We start from the raw sequence: 21,588 nt of genomic DNA on the forward strand, positions 1-21,588 counted from the left end.
GGGAGGTGGGGATGAGTGGGAGGTGGGGAGTTTCCCTCTCGCGTCACTGCTGAGAGCCGCGCCGGGTTCCCTTTCTGGGTGATCTGCTGTCGGCAGGTGCGTCCCCGCCTCCACACCGGGCCGCGCAGTTTCCCGGCGCTGCCTCCTTTTGCTGCACAGAAGCGGCAAGTGCCAGCTGACCGCTGCCTGGCACCTGTGCTGATGGCAGATTGGGGTTCCGCCCGGATTCTTCACTGAATGGATTCTTCACTGAATGGACTTGATTGGGAGAGAATCCAAGAAATAACTTAGTTTTTGAAGTGTTGATTGGAAATAAGTTCTTTTAATTAAAATGGAATCCCAGCAGTCTCTCCAGTTAAACAAAATAGAAAACCCACAAGTGCTGTACTTGAAGTAAAGCAAAAAATTTCATGGGGGGAAAAAGTCAAGCTAGCGATAAAGATGTATATACTGAATATAACTTAGAAGAAACTATGACAAGCTAAGTTCGGTAAATACTTACAAGAACTGGCTGCAGCTGGAATTTAACTCAATTTATTACTCAGGTAACTCAGAAATCTGTGTGTATATATAAACTAATTTGCTAAATAATCGGTTCACTTCCATTTTCTTTTTCATGGTTAGATTCTAACAAATTTAGACGCTTCACAACCTCAGATAAAATGTAACTAATTACCCTGAAACTAGTTTTAAGGAGCGAAGTTAATTGAAAAGACTCTGGATTTTATTCAGGTGGTAGATTTTACCACCGTACCAAGTCCTTTTAACGTGCCAAACTATAGGCATAGCCTTGATTTATTGCTCTTTGCTTTATTGTTCATTGTAGTTATATTGCAATGTTTTTACTAGACCCTCCACCAGCAAAAATATTTCAACTTGATGAAGACTCAGATAATGCTTAGCATTTTTTAGCCAATAAAGTAAGGTAGGTACATTGTTATTTTTTTAAAGATATAATACTATTGCACACTTAATATAGTGTAAACATAACTTTTATGTGCACTGGGAAACCAAAAATCTCATGACTTGCTTTATTGCAATATTTGCTTTATTGTGGTGGGCTGGAAACAAATCCATGATACCTCACAGGTATGCCTATATTTCCTTACCTGTACAGAGAGACATATATGATTTATGTCCTCCCAGTGTTATGATTCAAAGACCCTTTAAGCTTTATATATGGGATAATGTGCTCCAACTCTCTGATATTAAAGGCAAGTTTTAACCTCATACATAGAGGAAACTGTACATATGCAAATTAGTTTAACTTTCATGACCATGCTTTGGCCTGCAAATGTAAATGTGTTTGTGTTAATAGAGATTTAAAGGAATGTTTTCTTATCCTAATTTTATTAAACAATTAAGTTTAGATTTTGAAACTTAGCTTCAATTATTACACATTGATATAAACTACATTCTTTTTTTCTGGCTTTCAGATTTCTAAGAAACAGTATCCGAAAAAAGCATTTTTTTGCAGAGCCTTGAAACAAAAAAACCCCCACCCCAATTATACATTCCTTAAATATTTTTATGGTTGGCCTAAAATGACACTTTAGAGACAATAAATCTGATTATTCTTTCACTTTTTAAAAAAATATATATTTTATTGATTTTCCACAGAGAGGAAGGGAGAGGGATAGAGAACTAGAAACATCGATGAGAGAGAAACATCGACCAGCTGCCTCCCACACCCCCCACCGGGGATGTGCCTGCAACCAATGTACATGCCCTTGACCAGGAATCGAACCTGGGACCTTTCAGTCCGCAGACCAACGCTCTATCCACTGAGCCAAACCGGTTTCGGCATATTCTTTCACTTTTAATTAGGTGGCATGATTATATTTGAGCAACACTGCTGATTTTTTATTGGTTCTACTCTTTTGAACTGCGACACCCCACCAAATCGCAGCCAACGCTGCCAAGACCCCATGGTGCAAAATGTGGCCCTCAGCCCAGCCCAGCCCAGCTAGGAAAAGGTCTCTGTGGGTGCCGGGTAATGACATCACATAGCAACGCCGGCTTCTTCTACCTAGCGACTAGCCTCCTTGTAGTTTCTTTAGCCCAGGAATAGGACTTGCTTTATAGCCAGGTGGAAATATTTTACACTTTAACCAAAGTCTGTGAAGCGTTTTCCTGTGCCTCATCTCATTTGATCCTCACAGAAGTCCTGGGGTAGGTAGATAGGAGACTTGGTGGAATCCTATTTTCTTTTCATTAGCCAGAAAACGGAGATTTAGAAAGTTTAGAAACTTGACCTGACTGAAAAGAAGTAAGAAATGGTGGAACTTGAAAATGACTTCAGGTTTTCTCACTGCACAGAATATAGTTAAACACTGCTGCAGTTAAATATTTTGCCCTTTGTTCTCCCTTCATGATCTACAATAATAATCTGCTTCGTGTTGATATTTACTGCTGTGTTGCTGACAATTACCTGAAAGAGAAGTTGGGGTGCTTCACTGGGCTGGAAAAAGTTTAGCTACATCAGAAAGTAGGTCTTCTTTAGCATGTTTCTTTAGATATAGCATGTTTATTCTATATCTATAAAAGGCTAAGTTGACATGCGCATGAGTGATACATATAAAGCTCTCGCTGGCGCCAATTGCATGGATGTGTTTCAATCTGTCATTGTTGATCGTGAATTTGGTTGACACTTCTATTATAGAGAATGGGCGAATAGCGATATTAAAATAGTTCTTCTAATTAATTTCCTTTCAATGTGAATGAATCTGTGCGCCAGGACACTAGTTGATGTTAGAAAAAAAATACAGATTAGTTCATTGTACATTTTTTTCAGTATATAAATTATAGTAGGAATACTTGACAATAATTCAATCAAACTAGAGAATTCTGAGTAATGTGCTTTTTAAATGTAGTACTTTTAACACCTTTGTGATTTTTTTCTTAAAAAACATCACTTTAAGAACTTTTAAAAACTAACTTCGGTATAGCTCTTGATCCAAAGGAGGGAACACTGTTCTATGGAATGTTACAAATTAAATATAAATATATCTTAAATTCATTAAATAAGAAAAATGCAATAAAGGAGAATGATAATACAACCATTAGGATTATAACATATTTTCTGAAGCGTTCATAGGAAATAACTTTCTTTAATTGAAATGAATGCCAGTAATCTTTCTCTTCAGTTCAACACATCTTAAGAAAAAGATACAAATGGTGTACTTAGAGCAAAACAAAGAAGCTGAAATTTCAAGGAAAAAAAATTTCAAATAACTATGGAATTTAAAAAAATCTGATATCCTATCTAATATTCCTTAGAAGGAACTATTCTAAATTAACTTCAGATAGTACTTGGAAGAACTGACTATAGCTGGAATTGAATTCAATTTATTACTCAGTTAACTAAGATAAATTACGTAGCTTGAACCAAAAGCCCAGGGACAGCATGTTCTCCCAACTAGGAATGCAACACTTTTTTGTTGTTAATCCTCACCAGAGGATATTTTCTTCCATTGATTTTTAGAGAGAGAAACATCCATGTGAAAGAGACACATCGATTGGTTTCCTCTGGCACCCACCCTGGGGCAGGATTGAACCAGGTATGTATCCTTGACTAGGAATCGAACCCAATACCCTTTGGTGCACGGGCTAATGCTCTACCCACTGACCTACATTGTCCAGGGCAAAAAAAAGACTCTTAAAAAGAAATCAGAACAAAACTTTCCTAGCCCTGGCCAGTTTGGCTCAGTGGATAGAGAGCTGGCCTGCGGACTGAAGGATCCCCGGTTCGACTCTGGTCAAGGGCACATGCCTGTGTTGTGGGCTTGATCCTCAGTGGAGGGTATACAGGAGGCAGCCAATAGATGATTCTCATCATTGATGTTTCTAGCTCTCCTCCTTTCCTCTCTGAAATCAATTAAAAAAAAATATATATATATATATGCCAACTCTCCTAAACTTTTAAGATAATGTTCACTGTGATTTTAGCCTAGTTGGTCAGTTTCCAGATAAGTTGAGACTGATAGATTTCCAGCCTTTCTAGACTTATTTTTTCCTAATCCCCTCATGCCTTCTCATGAAATTAAATATTGAGGAATAGTTGAGTTTATGTGTGTGTGGTTTGTGTGTGTGTGTAAAGTTAAGATTTGGAGCATTGTGCCCTAACTGGTTTGGCTCAGTGGACAGAGCGTCAGCCTGCGGACTGAAAGGTCCCAGATTCGATTCCGGTCAAGGGCATGTACCTTGGTTGTGGGCACATTCCCAGTAGGAGGTGTGCGGGAGGCGGCTGATGGATGTTTCTCTCTTATCAATGTTTCTGACTGTCCCTCTCTCTTCCTCTCTGTAGAAATCAATAAAATATATTTTAAAAAAAAGATTTGGATCATTGCAAACAGATTTAACACTATAAGCTTAGATCTAAGATTATTTTTGTCCCTCTCCCATATTGGGGGCCATATTATCCCATTGAGAACAACAGCCTAAATACTTATAGGGACCTTCCTTCACTTAGACCAGGGGTCCTCAAACTTTTTAAACAGGGGGCCAGTTCACTGTCCCTCAGACGGTTGGAGGGCCGGACTATAGTTTAAAAAAAACTAAACAAATTCCTATGCACACTGCACATATCTTATTTTGAAGTAAAAAAAAACGGCAAAAACACCCGCATGTGGCCCGCGGGCCGTAGTTTGAGGACGCCTGACTTAGACAATATGTATTCACTGTGCCAATTTCAGGTTTGTAATATGCTTTTATTGGACCCAACATTAGAACACCAAAGGCCTCTTAATTAGCATAGTGGTCAACACAATAATGTCTAGCCAAGGATAGTTTAAGTGTCTTCACACTGTTCACAGGTGCTGAACTAGTGAACTGATTTCCAGCAAATATGTACTTAATCAGCATTTTCTTTCTCTACTAGTTCACACAGATGTCCATCCACTATTTATCTAGTCATTCACTACTTGAGTGCCTATTCTGTGTTAGGCCCTGAGTATCAAGGGATATGATAAAGGCTTTATACTCTCTGACTTTATGATCTAGTTCAATTTGTTCCTCCCTCTCTCTAACTCCTAAATACAGATACGGATTCCAACCATTATTGGTGCTATGGTCACCACAACGTCGAGGCTGCAGGTTCCTTTGGAAATGTCTGGTCTAGACATTTTCCTAATCACTTGCAGATGATTTAAGCACGTAATAATCCCATGAACTTATTGAAGAAGTATGCCATGGTGGAAAGAGTAGCTAGTGGCTTTAGAAACCAGGTGGCTATGATGATCTGTATCCTGACGTTCTCACTAATTGTGAGGCTGTGGGGAGTTATTTCAGTTCCCTTAGACTTGTTGTACTCTTGTTTTACTCGTGTGTAAAAGAGATAATAACCCCTTGCAAGGTTGTGTAGCATAGTGGCTAGAAGTTAAAATGCATATATTTTTACAGAATCTGGTTGATGTATCATAGAAAATAGCTATTATACTTTAAAAAAATATGTTCATGTGAGAATTAAAGAGAAAGGACTCCAGGAAAAACTGTTTCCTATGGTTATGTGTTAATGATTACAGTAACGGCAAAAAACACTTAAGTCAAGGAGATAGGAGAATTCTTTTTAGTTTCCCAATCAATCACAAAATGACTCAGTGACTTTCATTAGGTACCTTCTCCCTTTGAACCTTTTTCTTCATCTGTAGAATAAAAAGATTATGCCAAAGGTCTCCCGAGCTTTCGAGTATAAAGCAACTAATTAGAAATACTACCCTGTGGGCTTTTACGTTTTACCCGAGCGTCCATTAGGCCAGCTTTTGAAAACTTGAATAATGTTGACTCACAATTGAAGTCAGATCTGTAGGCCTGAAAAAGGTAATTTTTTCCTGAAATCAAAAGGTGGCTGATAGGTCCGAATAAACTTTAACTTCATCCTTTCTTGGGAGGTCATCTAGCACGTAACTACTGGACCCCTCACCTGTTCGGGCCAGTAAGGTCTCCGACTCATTCCACACCATTTTCGCCATTTCCCTGGACACCCACCTGCTGGATCTGTTGGCTCAACTAGGAAGCCGCGGTCCTTAACTCCGTCCCCCACCCAAGCGTCCCGCTGCACGTGACGTGCCGCCCACGAGCTCGGGGACCGCCCCCTCTGATGACGTACTGCAGTCTGCGGCTGCGGATTGGTAGGCCGGGGAGGGCGGGGCGGGCCGCTTCGCCGGAAGGGACGCAACCGGAAGCGCTTTCAGCCGAGAAACTTGTGGGCGCGGGTTTGGAAATGAGGCCTCGAGGTTGGGTGTCCTGAGCCGGTGCGAGCCTGGTTTCCAGTCCTCTGGGTTCACAAAGGATTCGCGCGTTATGCCATTTTGTTCCCTGCAATGTGCGTGGCAGCCCCTCGCGGAGATTTCGTGAGCGCCCCGCCCCTAAAGGAGGCCCGCGGCCGGGCGTGGTGGAGGCCAGGAAGCCGAGGAAGACGGGTGCGCTGGGCGAACCTGGGCGGCCCCTTCGCGCTCGGCGGGAGCGGCGCGCTTTTCCTGGGCTCGTGTGCGTGGTCCTTGTCCGGAGGCTGCTCACTGTCACTCGGGGAGAGAAAAACCATCGAGTCCAGCATTGCTCTGAGCAATCGGGAGAATGTCTCTTTTCCCCAAAGTAGCCTTGAGACTTGAGGTTGAAAACTATCTTAAAGAGGGCTTTCTGAATAAGGAGGTAGGTCAGAAAAACACGCTAACTGGTATTTGCAAACATCCCAGTGCGGTATTTGCACACCTTAGAAAAAGAAGTCAAAAAGGAAACAATGTTTTTACAGCCTGTGTTTCTTACTACTTGTCCTTCCGAATGTGAGAATGCCGGTATCTTTCCTCGGGGATTTCATTAGTGCTTTCCGAGGGAAGAGGTGGATGAGCTATGTTTCAACACTTGGGAATGGGAAAGACAGGCGTGGGGAAGGCGGTTACGTTCCTGGCAGTGGCACTGAAGATGAGCAAGACAAGACCACCCGGAGAATTTGTCCTGCTTGAGGATACACGCTTGGTCCCAGCGCGCTTGCTCCGGCCCTCAGGTGGAAGAGATGCTGTAACTCCTAAATGTCACTGGTTGTGTCCGGTGATTTGCAGACCTTTACATCTTTATCCTCGCATTCTTTTTTTTTTTTTTTTTGGTAGAAATTTCCTCCTCTCTGACGGTTCTCAGATCAGAGAGCTGAGGGTCCAAAGCATCCATGTAACTGATCCAAACTGACAGCTTTCAAATAACAGTCCTGAAACCCGAAGCTAAAGTTACAAATCCGAAGTACAGATTTATAATCCCTCTAGGCAACTTCGTATTTTCCACATCTTCGGTTTTCCATTATAAAGTCACTTTAGTGTTACTCGTTTTTGAAAATGTTACTGAAGCTATGAACTTTACATTTAATTTCTGCACTTTATTTCCATAGATTATGTTAAGGGGCTGGACAATGTGAAAAGAGAAAATATCATCTCTTGATTTCAAAGAACTTAAACTATAAGAAACATATTAAGAGAAATGGAGGCATTCAGCATTTTTTTCTCAGCAATTTTTAAAATGGTCCACATTGTTTTATAAAAGGAGATGCAAATACCTTTTTTTTTTTTTTTTGACACCACCTCTGCCTCAAACCCACTATGATTTTACAAGAACAGAATGTTTCTTTGTAAAAAAATAATCAAAGGTAAAGGAATATTTAATTTAAAAAAATACAAAAAACTAAACCTTTGAGGAAGTACTAATACTCTTAGGCTGGCAAATTTGTAGGCTGGCAAATGGTTTATGAAGAATCCGTGAGGCAGGGTATAATCAAAGATGGGGAAATATGTGTCTTGAAAAGCTTCAGTTAGTTACAAGGGAACTTGGTTGTTGAGTCTATAGCTTCATTTTTGACTTGTACCTTTGCTACCCAACTTCTTAATTTTTTTTTTAATGATATCTGTTTGTTACATTTACTAATACCATTTTAAAAGCTGATGCCATGTGGGATCTTTGGATGACAGTATCAGTGTTACTCAAATTCTGGTGTTTTAAAAGACTAATAGCCAATTTGCTCTAGGATATGAGGTTAGCAAGTGAATAGCTTTACAGAAGTGATGTAACAGTTAATGCATTATAAGTAAGTAGAAATCCTGAATCTGTATGATGAACATAGCAGATAGGAACATGTTCAAAACGTTAGTAATGCTTTGAAGTTGAGGCAATATTTTTCTAAGCCTTTATGTCAGGCCTTTTCTTAGGTGTTTTTTTTAAATCACCATTAAACCTGAGAACCCTGTGAAGTAGTATTGGCATTCTTTGAGTGTTATTAGCCCATAAACAATACAGCAAAATGAAATGGAACTGGATAATTGCTTAAAGATGTTCATATTCTGCTTAATATTTTTAATTTGTATAATGAAACTGAAACAATAACTTGTTCTTTTCAGGTTGTATTGGCTTTCAATAAACAAGAAGCAGAAAGGAAGTTTGAAACTCTGTTAAATCACCTGTCACACCCTCCATCATTCACAACTGTCAGAGTAAATACACATCTAGCCTCAGTGCAACATGTGAAAAATCTGTTATTTGATGAACTTCACAAGGTTTGTGCAAATTTTTTATGTCATATGTGCATAATTACATTTCTATAATCTATGTCATGTTGCTCCTTACTAAAATGCTATGAATGATACAATACTGTTTTACAAATAAGGAAACTGAGGATCATGAATATTAAATTAGCTAAGGTTACAAAGTAAGTGGTAATACTAGAACTCCTGAGCCACACTGGCCAGGTTCAATTCTATAAATGTCAAGTTTTGAGTAGATGACTGTTATAAGAAGAACCAGCTGTGATATCTGAGTGTAAGACTTGGAGAAAAATTAATGTGAGCTTTAATTGTTGATATGTTAATTTCATTGAGAGTAATAACATTAGACATAGTGTAAGCAGTTCCTTTAAGCAACTAAATTATACTTTTATATAAGCATACATATATGCTTTCAGCCAGTAGAAAGGAAACTATTCTGAGATCCCCTCAGAGGTTTTCATAACTGAGGCAGATCCACATTCTTTTCTAGCAGATTATTCTCCCATTCTGATGGGTATACAACATACCCTGGGCTAGTATCCAGGATAAGGCAGACAGAATCACTGGCGTTGAGTCCTTTCCTTAAGGTTAAGACAGAAGGTTGGGTCCTAAGCTTTAGGTAGGAAACTGGGAGTGGAGCAGTACCAATTGCTAGCAGGAAAGGGGACTTGGAGGAAGTTTTAGATTATAAATTTTCTTTTTCCTTTCATGTTCCAAAGCTCCCACGTGACCTAAAGAGATGTCTCGAATGGGCTAAGAGTAGGTGCTTTGTCCCTAAGTTTCTCTGGGAGACGTACTGAAATTTAATAAATATGATTTAATTTAGCTGGTAAGGATGTGGAGAAACTGGAACTTTCAAACTTTGCAAGGGGGAATGTCAAATGGCTTGGCCTCTTTGGAAAACAATTTGGTGGTCTCTTAAAAAGTTATGCATAAACTTACTGTACAACCCAAGAGTGGAATGAAAACATGTTCATACAAATGCTTAAACATGAATATTCATAGCAGCATTATTCTTAAGATCTAAAAGATGAAAACTGTCCATATGCCTATTAACTGATAAATAGAGAAACAAAATGTGGTATATTCATACAGTGGAGTACTGTTCAGCAATGAAGGTAATGAACTGATACATGCTTCAACACTGGTGAACCTCAGAAGCACCACAATAAGTTAAAGAAGCCAGGCACAAATATTATATATATTGATTTCATTTATATGAAATGTCTAGAAAAGACAAATTTATAGAGAAAGAAAAGTAGATTAGTGTTTGCCTGGGATTGGAGCTAGGAACATGGCTTGACTACAAATGGGCATAAGGAATCTTTGTGGTATTGGAAATTATCTAAAACTGAATTATGATGGTTGCACAATTCTTTAAATTTACTAAAAATCATTGAACTGTACATTTAAAAGGGGTGCATTTTATGGTATATAAATTAAACCTCAAAAAGGATGTTTTTAAAAGGGCCTGGGGCCTGGCCAGTGTTGCTCAGTGGTTGAGCACTGATCCATGAACCAAGAGGTCACCAGTTCGATTCCCAGTCAAGGCACATGTCCAGGTTGTGGGCTCAAACCCCAGTAAGGGCGTGCAGGAGGCAGCCGATAATGTTTCTCTCTCATCAATGTTTCTATCTATCCCTCTTTTTTCCTCTCTCTAAAATCAATAAAAAACACATTTTAAAAAAAGGGTATGGCGAAGAAACAAACAGAAAAAGAAGCAGGTGACATGATTGGTTTAAAAATAAGTTTATTTGTGTTGTTTCATGAAAGTTAGGCACATGTGTGTGGTTTTATGAAAGTTTTATTTTTGTATAATTTTAAAATCTAACAAGAGAAGAATAATCTCAGCTTGAAAAGGATTGATCCCTGTATAAAGTATTTCTCTAGTATAAAACAGATAGTACTTCTAAAACAACAAAAACAAATGACAAAGTTTAGTATCTTTCTTCTTGGAAAGATCAGCTTACCATCGTCTGTATATTGTAAGACCATCAAACAATGAGAAAGAGAAGGAAAGGGAGAGGTGACTGATAGAGAAGGAAGTTACCCTTCAGATTTCTTAGTACTTATCTGTTAGATATGGTTAGTCTGAAATACCCTTTGCCTGAAGGGTATTTCAGACTAACAGAAATCAGGAGTGCTGTTGACTTGGTAGAAAGATGTAGTTAGATTTCTAAAATATGAACAATTTCTTTCTATTATCAACTTACTAATAAGTTGATTTTAGAAGTTCTTTTCTAGATAGTGTATGGTTACTATGGAACAATGCAAATACATATTGTTACTGTTCTTTCACGTAGTGTGTGAAAATTAATGAGTTGATAATCACTCTAGTCTGCATGGCAGAGACTTGTTCTCAAATATTTGCATGTTGTCCTTAGATGGAGTATGTAGTCCTTGCTATTCAATCCACTATTCTGCTCTTTTTTTTTTTTTTTCTGCTGTGTGGAGTGCCCAGTCATCTTCTGACTGCAACAGTGATGTGTTGCTACGTATTTAACAGCCCATTTCTAGGAAAAATAACCCTTTGTGGTGTTTTGCTGATTTAAGTTGTGTAAATATTCCCACTGTGGTCAATTTCTTTCTTTCTTTTTTAAATTTTTATTGATTTCAGAGAGGAAAGGAGAGGGAGAGAGAGATAGAAACATCTATGATGAGAGAGAATCATTGATTGGCTGCCTCCTGCATACCCCCTACTGGGGATCAAGACCGCAACCTGGGCATGTACCCTGACCGGAATTGAACCCAAGACCCTTCAGTCCGCAGGCTGATGCTCTATCCACTGAACAAAACTGGCTAGGGGTGTGCTCTGTTTCAAGCTACCAGCATGACCATGGAGTTGGTAAGAGATGCACACAATTGACTGTGATAAGATTGTTTGAATTGGCATCAGCACCTGTACCACTGGTCCTGAACCTATTTCCAGTCTGACGGCCAAGTATGATAGAGGATACTGAAAATACTGAATTTGCCAAAAAACATTCATTTCCCTCATCAAAATTGACATGATATAGTGATAGTGCCTTCTTTTTAAAAGTAAATCACTTAAGGTAAACATAGTTTGTATTTTGGAAGCCAAACAGTAAGCAAAATTGAGTCTTATAAGGAAGTCAGGACAGCATAGGGAATACAGTCAGTAACCCTATCTAATAAAAGGGTAATATGCATATTAACCATCACTCTGTCACAGAGATGGAAGTGCCCATAGCTACAAGATGGCAGTGCCCAGTCCCCTCAGCCCCGCCAGAGTTCCCCAGTCCTGGGGGGTGGCCGCTGAGAGCGGGCAGTGTGAGTGGCCTGGCGGAATGCTTGCTTCATCGCCGTGGCAACAAGGCAAGTGTTCTGCCCCGGCCGCGGAGGGCCTCTGGGCAGCGGAGAGCCTCTGGGCAGCAGGCACAGAGCGGCCAGGCCCCGCAGAGAGCAGAGAACTACGGGGAGTGGGCCTAAGCCGTCAGGGCTCCCCTGAGGGCTCCCAGATTGGAGAGGGTGCAGGTCGGGCTGAGGGACCACCCCCTGTGCATGAATTTTGTGCACCGGGCCTCTAGTGTTATAATAACTATCTATGGTACCAGGTGGGTACTGTACTTTTTGGAGGGCGGGGGGTCACTTTGTAAAGTATAAAATTGTCTAATATAATGGCATACACATGAAACAAATATAATATTGAATATCAACTGTAATTGGAAAAAAAGAAGTCAGGATACTCCAAAGTCAAATTACAGAGAGCACATAGTTGTTTTGAAGTCTAATTTTTATTGTATCCCATGGAATAACATGAAAGTATCCCTAACCATGCTTCATCCTCTGTTAGGTAATGATACTGAAAAGCTCCATAAATTGAAATTTATCAAATATATTGATTGCTTTATAATTTCTGTGTGTTTCCTTTTAACAGCAGTTTAATGGATTAACTGTTCCTATTCTTCAACATCCAGACCTTCAGGATGTCTTACTTATTCCTGTTATTGGACCTAGGTTTGTAATTATTTCATTTTCAAATTCTATTATTCTAAGTAAAAATTATCACAGGTTTTTTATTTACTGTTTGGTGACAATACTGAGTTTCTCCATTAATAGTAACTTTATATAGGTAGGAATTCACAAATTTGTAAATGCTGACTTCCATACTCTATTTTGGAAAAAATTACATACCAAAGGTTTGTAATATTTTAATGTGAAAAATTATAAGGAGATTTTCATCTAAAAAGTGAAAATCTTGGGGATCGAGCCCGCAAGCAAGGCATGTGCTGACAGGGAATCGAACCGTGACCTTCTGGTTCATATGTTGACGCTAAACCACTGAGTCACACTGGCCGGGCTCCATTCTCTATACTGGCACTCTGTACATTGGATTTCCTGTGCAGACACTCTGTGTTGGGGCACCCCAACACAACCTTCAGGTTTGGTGATTGGTCAGAAGTCACAGGACTCAGCCAAAACCGGTTTGGCTCAGTGGATAGAGCGTCGGCCTGCGGACTCAAGGGTCCCGGGTTCGATTCCAGTCAAGGGCATGTACCTTGGTTTCGGGCACATCCCTAGTTGGGGGATGTGCAGGAGGCAGCTGATCGATGTTTCTTTCTCATCGATGTTTCTAACTCTCTATCCCTCTCTCTTCCTCTCTGTAAAAAAATCAACAAAATATATTTAAAAAAAAAAAAGAAGTCACAGGACTCAGCATGTAGTCATGCTCATGGGGAAGATTTATTACACAAAAGGATACAAAAGCAAAATCAGCAAAAGGAAAAAGGTGCATGGGGCAAAGTCTAGAGGAAGCCAGCCACAAGCTTCTGAGAGTCCTCTTTCCATGGAGTTATCAGGATGTGCTTAATTTCTCCAGCACCCTGTGACATGTGTAGCATGGTTGTCTAGTAGGGAAGCACATTAGAGACTCAGTGCCCAAAGTTTTTATTGGTTGTTGGTCATGTAGGCACCCTCTGCCTAGCATGTACCAAAATTTGAGCAGGTTGTTCACAATAAACGTCCTTGCTTGTATAAACAGCTTGGGAACAATATACCACTCTTACTATTAGGGAAAGTTTTATATCAGTGTCAGGAACTTTATCCCAGTAAAGTTTCCAGGTGCCATTCAAGGGCCAAGCTTGTAAGGAGGCCTTTCTAAGAATAGTGTCAAGCCTGTTGTGTTAACTCTTATTTCAGAGAAGGAACTGTTGTTTATTTCCTGAGCTCTGCAAGTTTACTTTTTATTTTTATAACATAATTTTTTTATTTATTTCAGAAAGGAAGGGAGAGGGAGAGAGGTAGAAACATCAATGATGGGAGAGAATCATCAATCAGCTGCCTCCTGCAAGCCCCATGCTGGGGATCAAGCCGGCAACCTGGGTATGTGCCCTGACCTGGAATTGAACCATGGCCTCCTGGTTCAGGGTTGGATGCTCAACCACTGAGCCACTTCAGCCGGGCTCTCTTTCTTTTTTTATCTTGTTCTTATATCCCTTTTTTGAGGTGTTTTTTTTTTTGTTTTTTCAGCATCTTTGAAAATATAGAGAAGTATTTGAAAAATTTACCTTTTTTTGTTGTACTTTTAAAAAATCTGCCTTTTACTTTTTTATTATGGCTTTGTTTTTGTTGTACTAGCTGTGCATGGACCCCATGTTGAATGAATACTTTTTGCTTCTCTCATTGAATGGGAACAGTTACATTCACATACCTAGTTTGCAATTTGCCCAAGGGTGACACAGAATGGGATGAAGTTTGTGCCTAGACAACTAATCAGATGTGTTTTTTTAGAAATACTTTCACCAAGTCCTCACTAGTGACTCATCTCTAACCCTAGTAAGCTGAGCTGATAAAGTCTGAGGTTCTCTGGGAAGGCTTTCTGCTTTTAATTTTGTTTTGTTTTGTGTTTAAATTTTGTTTGTGCTTATTAGTTAACTTGGGTGAGAAGCAACAAAGTTGATTGCTATTTTCCTTCTCCTCCTTCACCTAATGCTAGGCAGTTTATCCACGTTTGTTAGAGAAAACATTGTCTGCTTGTGCCCATTCTGACAGTTCAGTTCCTCTCGGCTTTATCTGCTGTGAGCAATGCCTGAAAAGGCGTTCTCAGTCTCCTTTTTTTCTACGTGAACCACTGGTCCTGGTTTTTAGTAATAAATATGTGATTAGGCCCCAGGAGCCTTTTCTTGTCAGAAACATTCATACCCAGTTGAGGAACTAGATTTCATTCAGATTTCACTGTCAGGAAATTATTCTTCATCATTGGGATTTCTTAATTTTATTGCAAATGGAATTTTGTTCTCAGATTTTTTTTGTTTCCCCTCCCCCTCCATTTCTGTGGGCTTCAATAAAAAATATATTCTTACTCTTATTAGAAGTTCATTATCACACAATTATTTAAAATACCAAAATATAGGTTAAACTTTATTTATAGGTAGTAAATAATTTTAAAAGTAATTTGCACCATAAATTTAGGTTCCCTCAGTTTACTAATATGATATTAAATATACTTATTAAGTATATTTAAGAGTTGGGAAGGTTTTATCATTAGTAATTTAATGAGATTGAACATATGGTTGTAAGGCTGAATGTGATATTATCAATATCAATTTTATTGAAAATCTTACAGAAAAGTGAATGCTAGGCTTCTCTTGTTACAAAAATGTTTTTAACGTTATGCCCTCACCAGCATTTTCTAAGGAATGCATTTAGATCAGTACAGTTTTTTTTAGTCCAATATTCAATTTGTAATTGTTAAGGATTTTTACATTTTCTCTGTTAGTGCCCTTCCCTTTTTGATAAAAATCGCAACAAAATATAGGGTGTACCAAATTGTATACACACACTTTGAATAATTATAAAGGCAGTGTTTATTACAATACATTTCATTTTCAAAACAGCTATCAGCTGTTAAAGTATATATTTTTTTGGGACACCCTGTATTTGCAGCAGGTCAGAAAATTAACTTTCTTCACATTTAAGTACACATTTCAATATAATAAATCCCTTGAGGTCTAAATAAGGCTGGATTTGCCCTTCTTGTTCAGCCTTCTTGATTTCTATCTTTCATACTGTCTTGCCACTAGTATCAATACTTTAAGCTTTCATTTGCTGTGTGTATATATGAAATAATAGAGTAAATGCAATAGAATATTTAAGTAATTGCATAATATGAAATTTCTGATTAAATACAGGTGACAGTGCTGGTGAAAAGAAATGTTTTCTCAATATCATCATATCTCAAAATTATGTTATCTCCCATTTGGTGTAGGGTTGGTAATATGTGCAGTTTAAAAAGTACCAAATATTTAACAGTCCCTACTTTATTTTTTTTAATATATTTTTTATTGATTTCAGGGAGGAAGAGAGAGGGAAAGAGAGAGATAGAAACATCAGTGATGAGAGAGAACCATTGATTGGCTCCTCCTGCACGCCCCACATCGGGGATTGAGCCCATAACCCAGGCATGTGCCCTGACCGGGAATCTAACTGTGACCTTCTGGTTCATAGGTCGATGCTCGACCACTGAGCTATGCCTGCCGGGCAACAGTCCCTACTTTTTATATCTCTTTAGTGGAATATTTCCATAATCTCCTAGTCACCTCATTTTTAGCTGTTTTAATAGTTTTCTGTCTCTTTTTTAAATTCTCACCCAAAGTGGGGTGGGGAGAGAGAGAGAAAGAAACAAACATCAATGTGAGAGGGAAACATGGATCAGTTGCCTCTATATGTGCCCCAACCCAGGATCAAACCCACAACCCAGTTATATGCCCTCAACTGGAATCAAACCTGCAGCCTGTCCTACTGGTGTCGCTCAGTGTTTGAGCGTCCCAAGAGGTCACAGGTTCGATTCCAGATCAGGGCACATGCTTGGTTTGCTGGCTCAACCCCAGTAGGGGGCGAGTGCAGGAGGCAGCCAATCCATGATGTTTCTCATTGATGTTCCTATTTCCCTTCCTCTCTCTCTAAATATCAGTAAAGTATATATTTTTTAAAAAACCTTTAACGTTTTTGGTGTATGGGACGTGGCTCCAACCAACTGAGCCACCCAGCCGGGCTTCATAGTTTTCTCTTAATTAAAGTACCTTCATACTAATTTTCTCCCAATATGTATTACTGTACTATTAGAAAATCATCTTTCTTTCTTGTAGTTGTTATACTCCTCTATTTATAAACTTTTCATTAAACATTAAGCTCTTTTGGCCTTACATCAGCTTTTACGTTTCCTGGCTAAAATCATCCCCTTCAGCAGAACTGATTTTCACCTTGGTACTTACACATAACATTTTATGTTTTTATACTATTAGTCCTTATGTTGAGAGATCCTCAAGACCACACCCTGGTTCCATGATTCTCTAGGAGGACTCAGAGGATTCAGCATACAATGGTACTGAGGACTATGATTTATTATAGTGAAGGAATCTGAAGCAAAATCAGCAAAAGGAAAAGGTGCATGCTGTGAGTCTAGGAAAAACCATTTGCAAACTTCCAGAGTCCTTTTCTAGTAGAGTCACACAGGACGCGCTTAATTTCCCCAGCATGGGTTTGACAGCATATGAGATGTTGCCAACCAGAGAAGCTCATTAGAGAGCCTCACCATCCAGGTTTTTTTTTTTTCCTGGCTGGACAAGTAGGCACTCTCTGCCTAGCTAAAGTTTAGCCTCCCAGAAGGAAAGTCACTGTGCCATAAATCATGTTGTTTGTACAAACAATTTAGGCACAGTGAGCTACACTTGTCAGTTAATAGCGGGAACCCTCATGAAATCTAAGTTCATAGATGCCAGTCAGGGCCCAACTTTATAACCAGGCCTTCCAAACAAGGGCTAGTAGTTCAGACATACTATGTAAACTCTTTTCTCCGTAGGCTTTCATTCTCATCTGTCCATGAAATGGTTCTTCTTATAAAAACACTCTGATTAACTTACAGGGTTCCATTTCACAAAACATTTTTTTGCGTTGATGCTATGTGTAAGACCCAAAGGTGCTATAAAGATGAATGAAATATAGTTGTTTAGTCTAAAAGCAGGGAACTTTGGTACAAGTCAGATTGTGCTGAATGTCACTGTAGAGGTATGAATCAAGTACCACCAGAGCATAGTCTGGGAACGGCTGAGTACAGGGACATGGCTAAATATTTTTCTCCAAGTAGATATTATTTCAGTTGGGCCTTGAAGGTGAGTAGGAATTAGGCTGATGAGGTAAGGTGGACAAGGACAAGGTAAAGAGAATGCATATCCAAAGATACAGAGTTATGAAAATGTATGGTGATTCACAAAAATTTGATGATCAGGTTTGGCTATTCAACTGATTTTCAGAGAGATTGGAGAAAGATGAGGTTGAAGAAGTTGGGAAAGGCTGGCTGTGATGTGTAAAGTAGTTTTTGTTTTTTTTTTAAACTAAAGCAATGTTTTCTTTTTTGCATAGATCATAACAGCCAAAGAAACTTCGTTATGATTAGATCTGTATTTTAGGAACGTAATACTGATAGTAGCATAAAGCTCTGTTTTCCAAAGTGTATGCAGATTGTGGTAGTAGGTTGTGAAATTAATTTCATGGGTTTTTTAAATGAGCATTTTTTAAAAGGAAATGGGATATTTTATAATATATCATTTTGCATTGCCTTTAGTAAAGATATTTCATGAAATGTTTGGTGTGTGTGTGTGTGTGTGTGTGTGTGTGTGTGTGTGTAGGTATAAGATGAATTGCAAGACTGGAGAAGAAGTCATTTCCAACAATATGGTGAACTAGATAACCTGGAAATGTTTCTGCTACATACTTCTAGGAATACTAAATAAAAAATAGGCCACAAAGTGCACAGCTGAGTGATTAAGAATTTAAGTGAAATACTCAGGAATTAGAATGAAGAGTAACTGAAAACAGAGCAGTAAGAATGTGAACTAATATTTGGAGGTTGTAGGGTATGGGAGAGGAGGTAGTTGTTCTCATATTTAGGGGCTTTGGTTTTAACAATGGGGTGTTAACACTAGCTGGTGAGAAATATCCAGAGTCAGTAATTTAGGAATTGACTCTCTTGTCTTCAGGTCTGGGTTGAAGAAAAATCTTTGAGAATGGAGAACTGTGGTTCCATCCCCCATAAAGTCTTGGAATTCAAAATCAAACCTCCAAGGTGGTCTTGAGACCTGCAATCTGAGAAAGTAACATAAAAATTTGATTTCAATTTGAGATCAAATTTGAGGAGCTTGGCAAAACACTCTAGAGTGACACACATTCAGTCCAGGCCACACACATTTCTCATGATTTAAAGCTACACTTTAAACCACCATGAGTGAGAATCGGCATATATAGAAACTGAAGGATTGGGTTTCCCCCAAAACTTTAGCAGATGGAATTATGGTAGAGACTATAAAATCAGTGTTCTTAACATGAGTGAAAATAAAAGTAGGAATCTAAAACATAGAAGAGCCCAAAAGGGGAGAAAAGGTAGAATAGAAAAATAATTTTTAGAAACAAAAATATCATTAACATTAAAAACTCATTCAGTGAGTTAAATTGTATGCTAGACTCAACTGATGGGGAATTATTGAAATAGATAAATCAAAGGAAATTATGTAGAATGCAGCAGAGATAAAAAAAGAAATTGAAAATGTGAAGTTGAGTCATGGAAAGTAGAATGAAAGGTACTTCATATTTCTAATGAGTCCTAGATGTAGAGAGTAGAAAAAATAGGGTTAAGACAATATTCAAAAATCTAATGACTAAGAATTTTCCAGAATTTATATGAAAGACAAATTTAAGAAGTACAGTGTGCCTGAAGCCAAAGTAAAAATAAATCCATGTCTAGATACCCCACAATGAAACTGCAGAACACCAAAGACATAAAGATCTGAAAGAAATTAAAGGTAAAAGGCAGGAAGCTATTCAGTAATCCGATTAAGAGATGTACTAGTATGCTTGATGTCACGAGATGGGCCCAGAAGACCTATCAGAATTACAAGTGGCATGCTTTGGTGACTCAGTGAATGTTAAGGTAAAAGGTTTAGGAAGAAGGGATTTAAGTTGATGCAGAGGTTTCTAGTTTATTTTCAAGGCAGATAATGACACTTTGTTCAAGATTGGAAACATAGGAGGATGGAAAGATTTGGAGTGTTGCCAAGGATTTGAAGAGTGAATTAGAGAAAAATAACAGTGTTTAGGACTTACTGAGTTTAAGTAACTGTGGAATACCTAGATATAGCTACTTGCAGGTAATTAGAAATATCAGTTCAGGGTCTAGAAAGGTTTAGCATTAGAATACATGGATTATTTTTATAAGTGATTATTAAAATCATGGGATTGCCAAGGGATAGAATGCAAAGTGAGAAGAGATGGCAGCATGTTTTAGAGCTTGGGGCATGAACCTCATTAAGATATAGAGACCTAACAATGAGAATGTGTGGCACCAGGAAGGGGTAATATAGAGCTGAGAAGTTCCGTGAGATTTGATCATCTAGAGATGATGGAAAGAAGATGGGACACACTTAATTCCCCCAGCAAGGAGTTGTGTCAACACATCTGAAATGTTGCCAACCAGGGACACTCATTAGAGACTCAGTGCTTGATTATCTTGATACCTCCTGAACTTTGAAAAAAATCTTTCTGAGTGTTAGAAGTGATACCTAGATTTTAGTTATCTAAAGAACAATTGGAGGTGAGAAATTAGAAAACATTTTAAAAAATAGTTGGGCAATAAAGAAAGAAAAATTAGCTTTGTCCATCTTGTTTAAAATACTAATAATCTACCTTGCAACATTCTATCACTTTAGAAATGTTTTTGAATCCCTTGTATATTGTCTGTTTTAGTCTTTGAAGATGGACTTTATTTCTCTTCTAATCCTGTTATGAAAACAGCAATGCTTGTTAAATAATTAAGCAATTTTTGGTGCCACTTTATTGTCTTCTATCAGGTGGACCTCTTTCTATTTTTTCTTTTCTCAAATGCCTATCTTCTTTTTTTAAAAAAAAAACAACACACAGAACTCTTTTCTCAATATTTATTCTATTTTCAGATTTCTCTTTCTCATTTATTCATTAATGGCATTATCTTGGGACAATCAGTACTAAAGAGGTTACTTAGGATTTAGGTTGAAACATTGAAAAGGTTGGTACTTGTTGGAAATATATTACTGTGTTAAATTTCTCTTGTTTTATGTCCCTAGGAAGAACATAGCAAAACAACAATGTGAAGCCATTGTTGGAGCCCAGTGTGGTAATGCCGTATTAAGAGGAGCCCATGTCTATGTTCCAGGAATTGTGTCAGCTTCAAAATGTATGTATGAAGGGTTGTAAAAAAAATAATACAAAGGAGCATATGTCAAGAGACTTTATGTGGCTCACAAAATCTGAAATATTTACTTGACCTTTGCACAGAAAGTTCATTGACCCCGACCTATGTAATTTGAACAGTCCTAGCTATAGCTGATGGGCTCCTCTCTACTGTTGTCAGGTTAATGGACTAGACAAATTTATAATAGGTTAGATCTTAAAACATTTTTTGGAATTGTTAATGTTACTGATTTTTTGTTGTTGTTGTTTTTACTGAAAATAATTTAATGAAATGACTATATAGCTAGATTTAATCAGCCATATAAATCAGCTCTGGACTCTCGAGTTTCAAAGAGTACATATACACATATAAATAAATATATGTGCTTATTAAAATCTGCTTTAATTGCTATAACAGGAAAACTTCGAAGAAATACCAACAGGATTATGGGATTTAGAAAGACTCCTTTGAGGAATTTGAGTGTATGCTTTTAAGAATACTTTTGAAGGAAACTTAGAAATTTGAGGATGAAGTCAAAATATCAAGATTTACATGAAGTCTTTTAGGGAATATTAGGTTTGGGGAAAATAATTTAGATTAGAAGATTGCTTTCCACCCGCCCGGCTGGTGTGGCTCAATGGTTGAGCATCAACCCATGAACCAGGAGGTCACGGTTCCATTCCTGGTTAGGGCACATGCCCAGGTTGTGGGCTTGATCCCCAGGAGGAGGCATGCAAGAGGCAGCCAATCGATGATTCTTTCTCATCATTGATATTTGTATCTCTCTCCCTCTCCCTTCCTCTGTCTCTTAAATAAATAAAAACATATTTTAAAAAATAAGAAGAAGAT

General features: G+C 38.3%; 1 protein-coding gene across 1 annotated transcript in view; it reads left to right on the forward strand.

The window, feature by feature from the left end:
- The first annotated feature begins 6,212 nt into the window (after window positions 1–6,212).
- Window positions 6,213–21,588, forward strand: part of NSUN6 (NOP2/Sun RNA methyltransferase 6) — a 52,488-nt gene continuing 37,112 nt past the window's right edge. The window contains exons 1-4 of the mRNA XM_008148851.3: window positions 6,213–6,648; window positions 8,376–8,531; window positions 12,418–12,497; window positions 20,633–20,742. Of these exons, the coding sequence (XP_008147073.2) occupies window positions 6,574–6,648; window positions 8,376–8,531; window positions 12,418–12,497; window positions 20,633–20,742 (421 nt within the window). The 5' untranslated portion in view covers window positions 6,213–6,573. The remainder of the gene's footprint in view (window positions 6,649–8,375; window positions 8,532–12,417; window positions 12,498–20,632; window positions 20,743–21,588) is intronic.

Source organism: Eptesicus fuscus, chromosome 2 (genome assembly GCF_027574615.1).
Source record: "Eptesicus fuscus isolate TK198812 chromosome 2, DD_ASM_mEF_20220401, whole genome shotgun sequence".
Taxonomy (NCBI): Eukaryota; Metazoa; Chordata; class Mammalia; order Chiroptera; family Vespertilionidae; genus Eptesicus; species Eptesicus fuscus.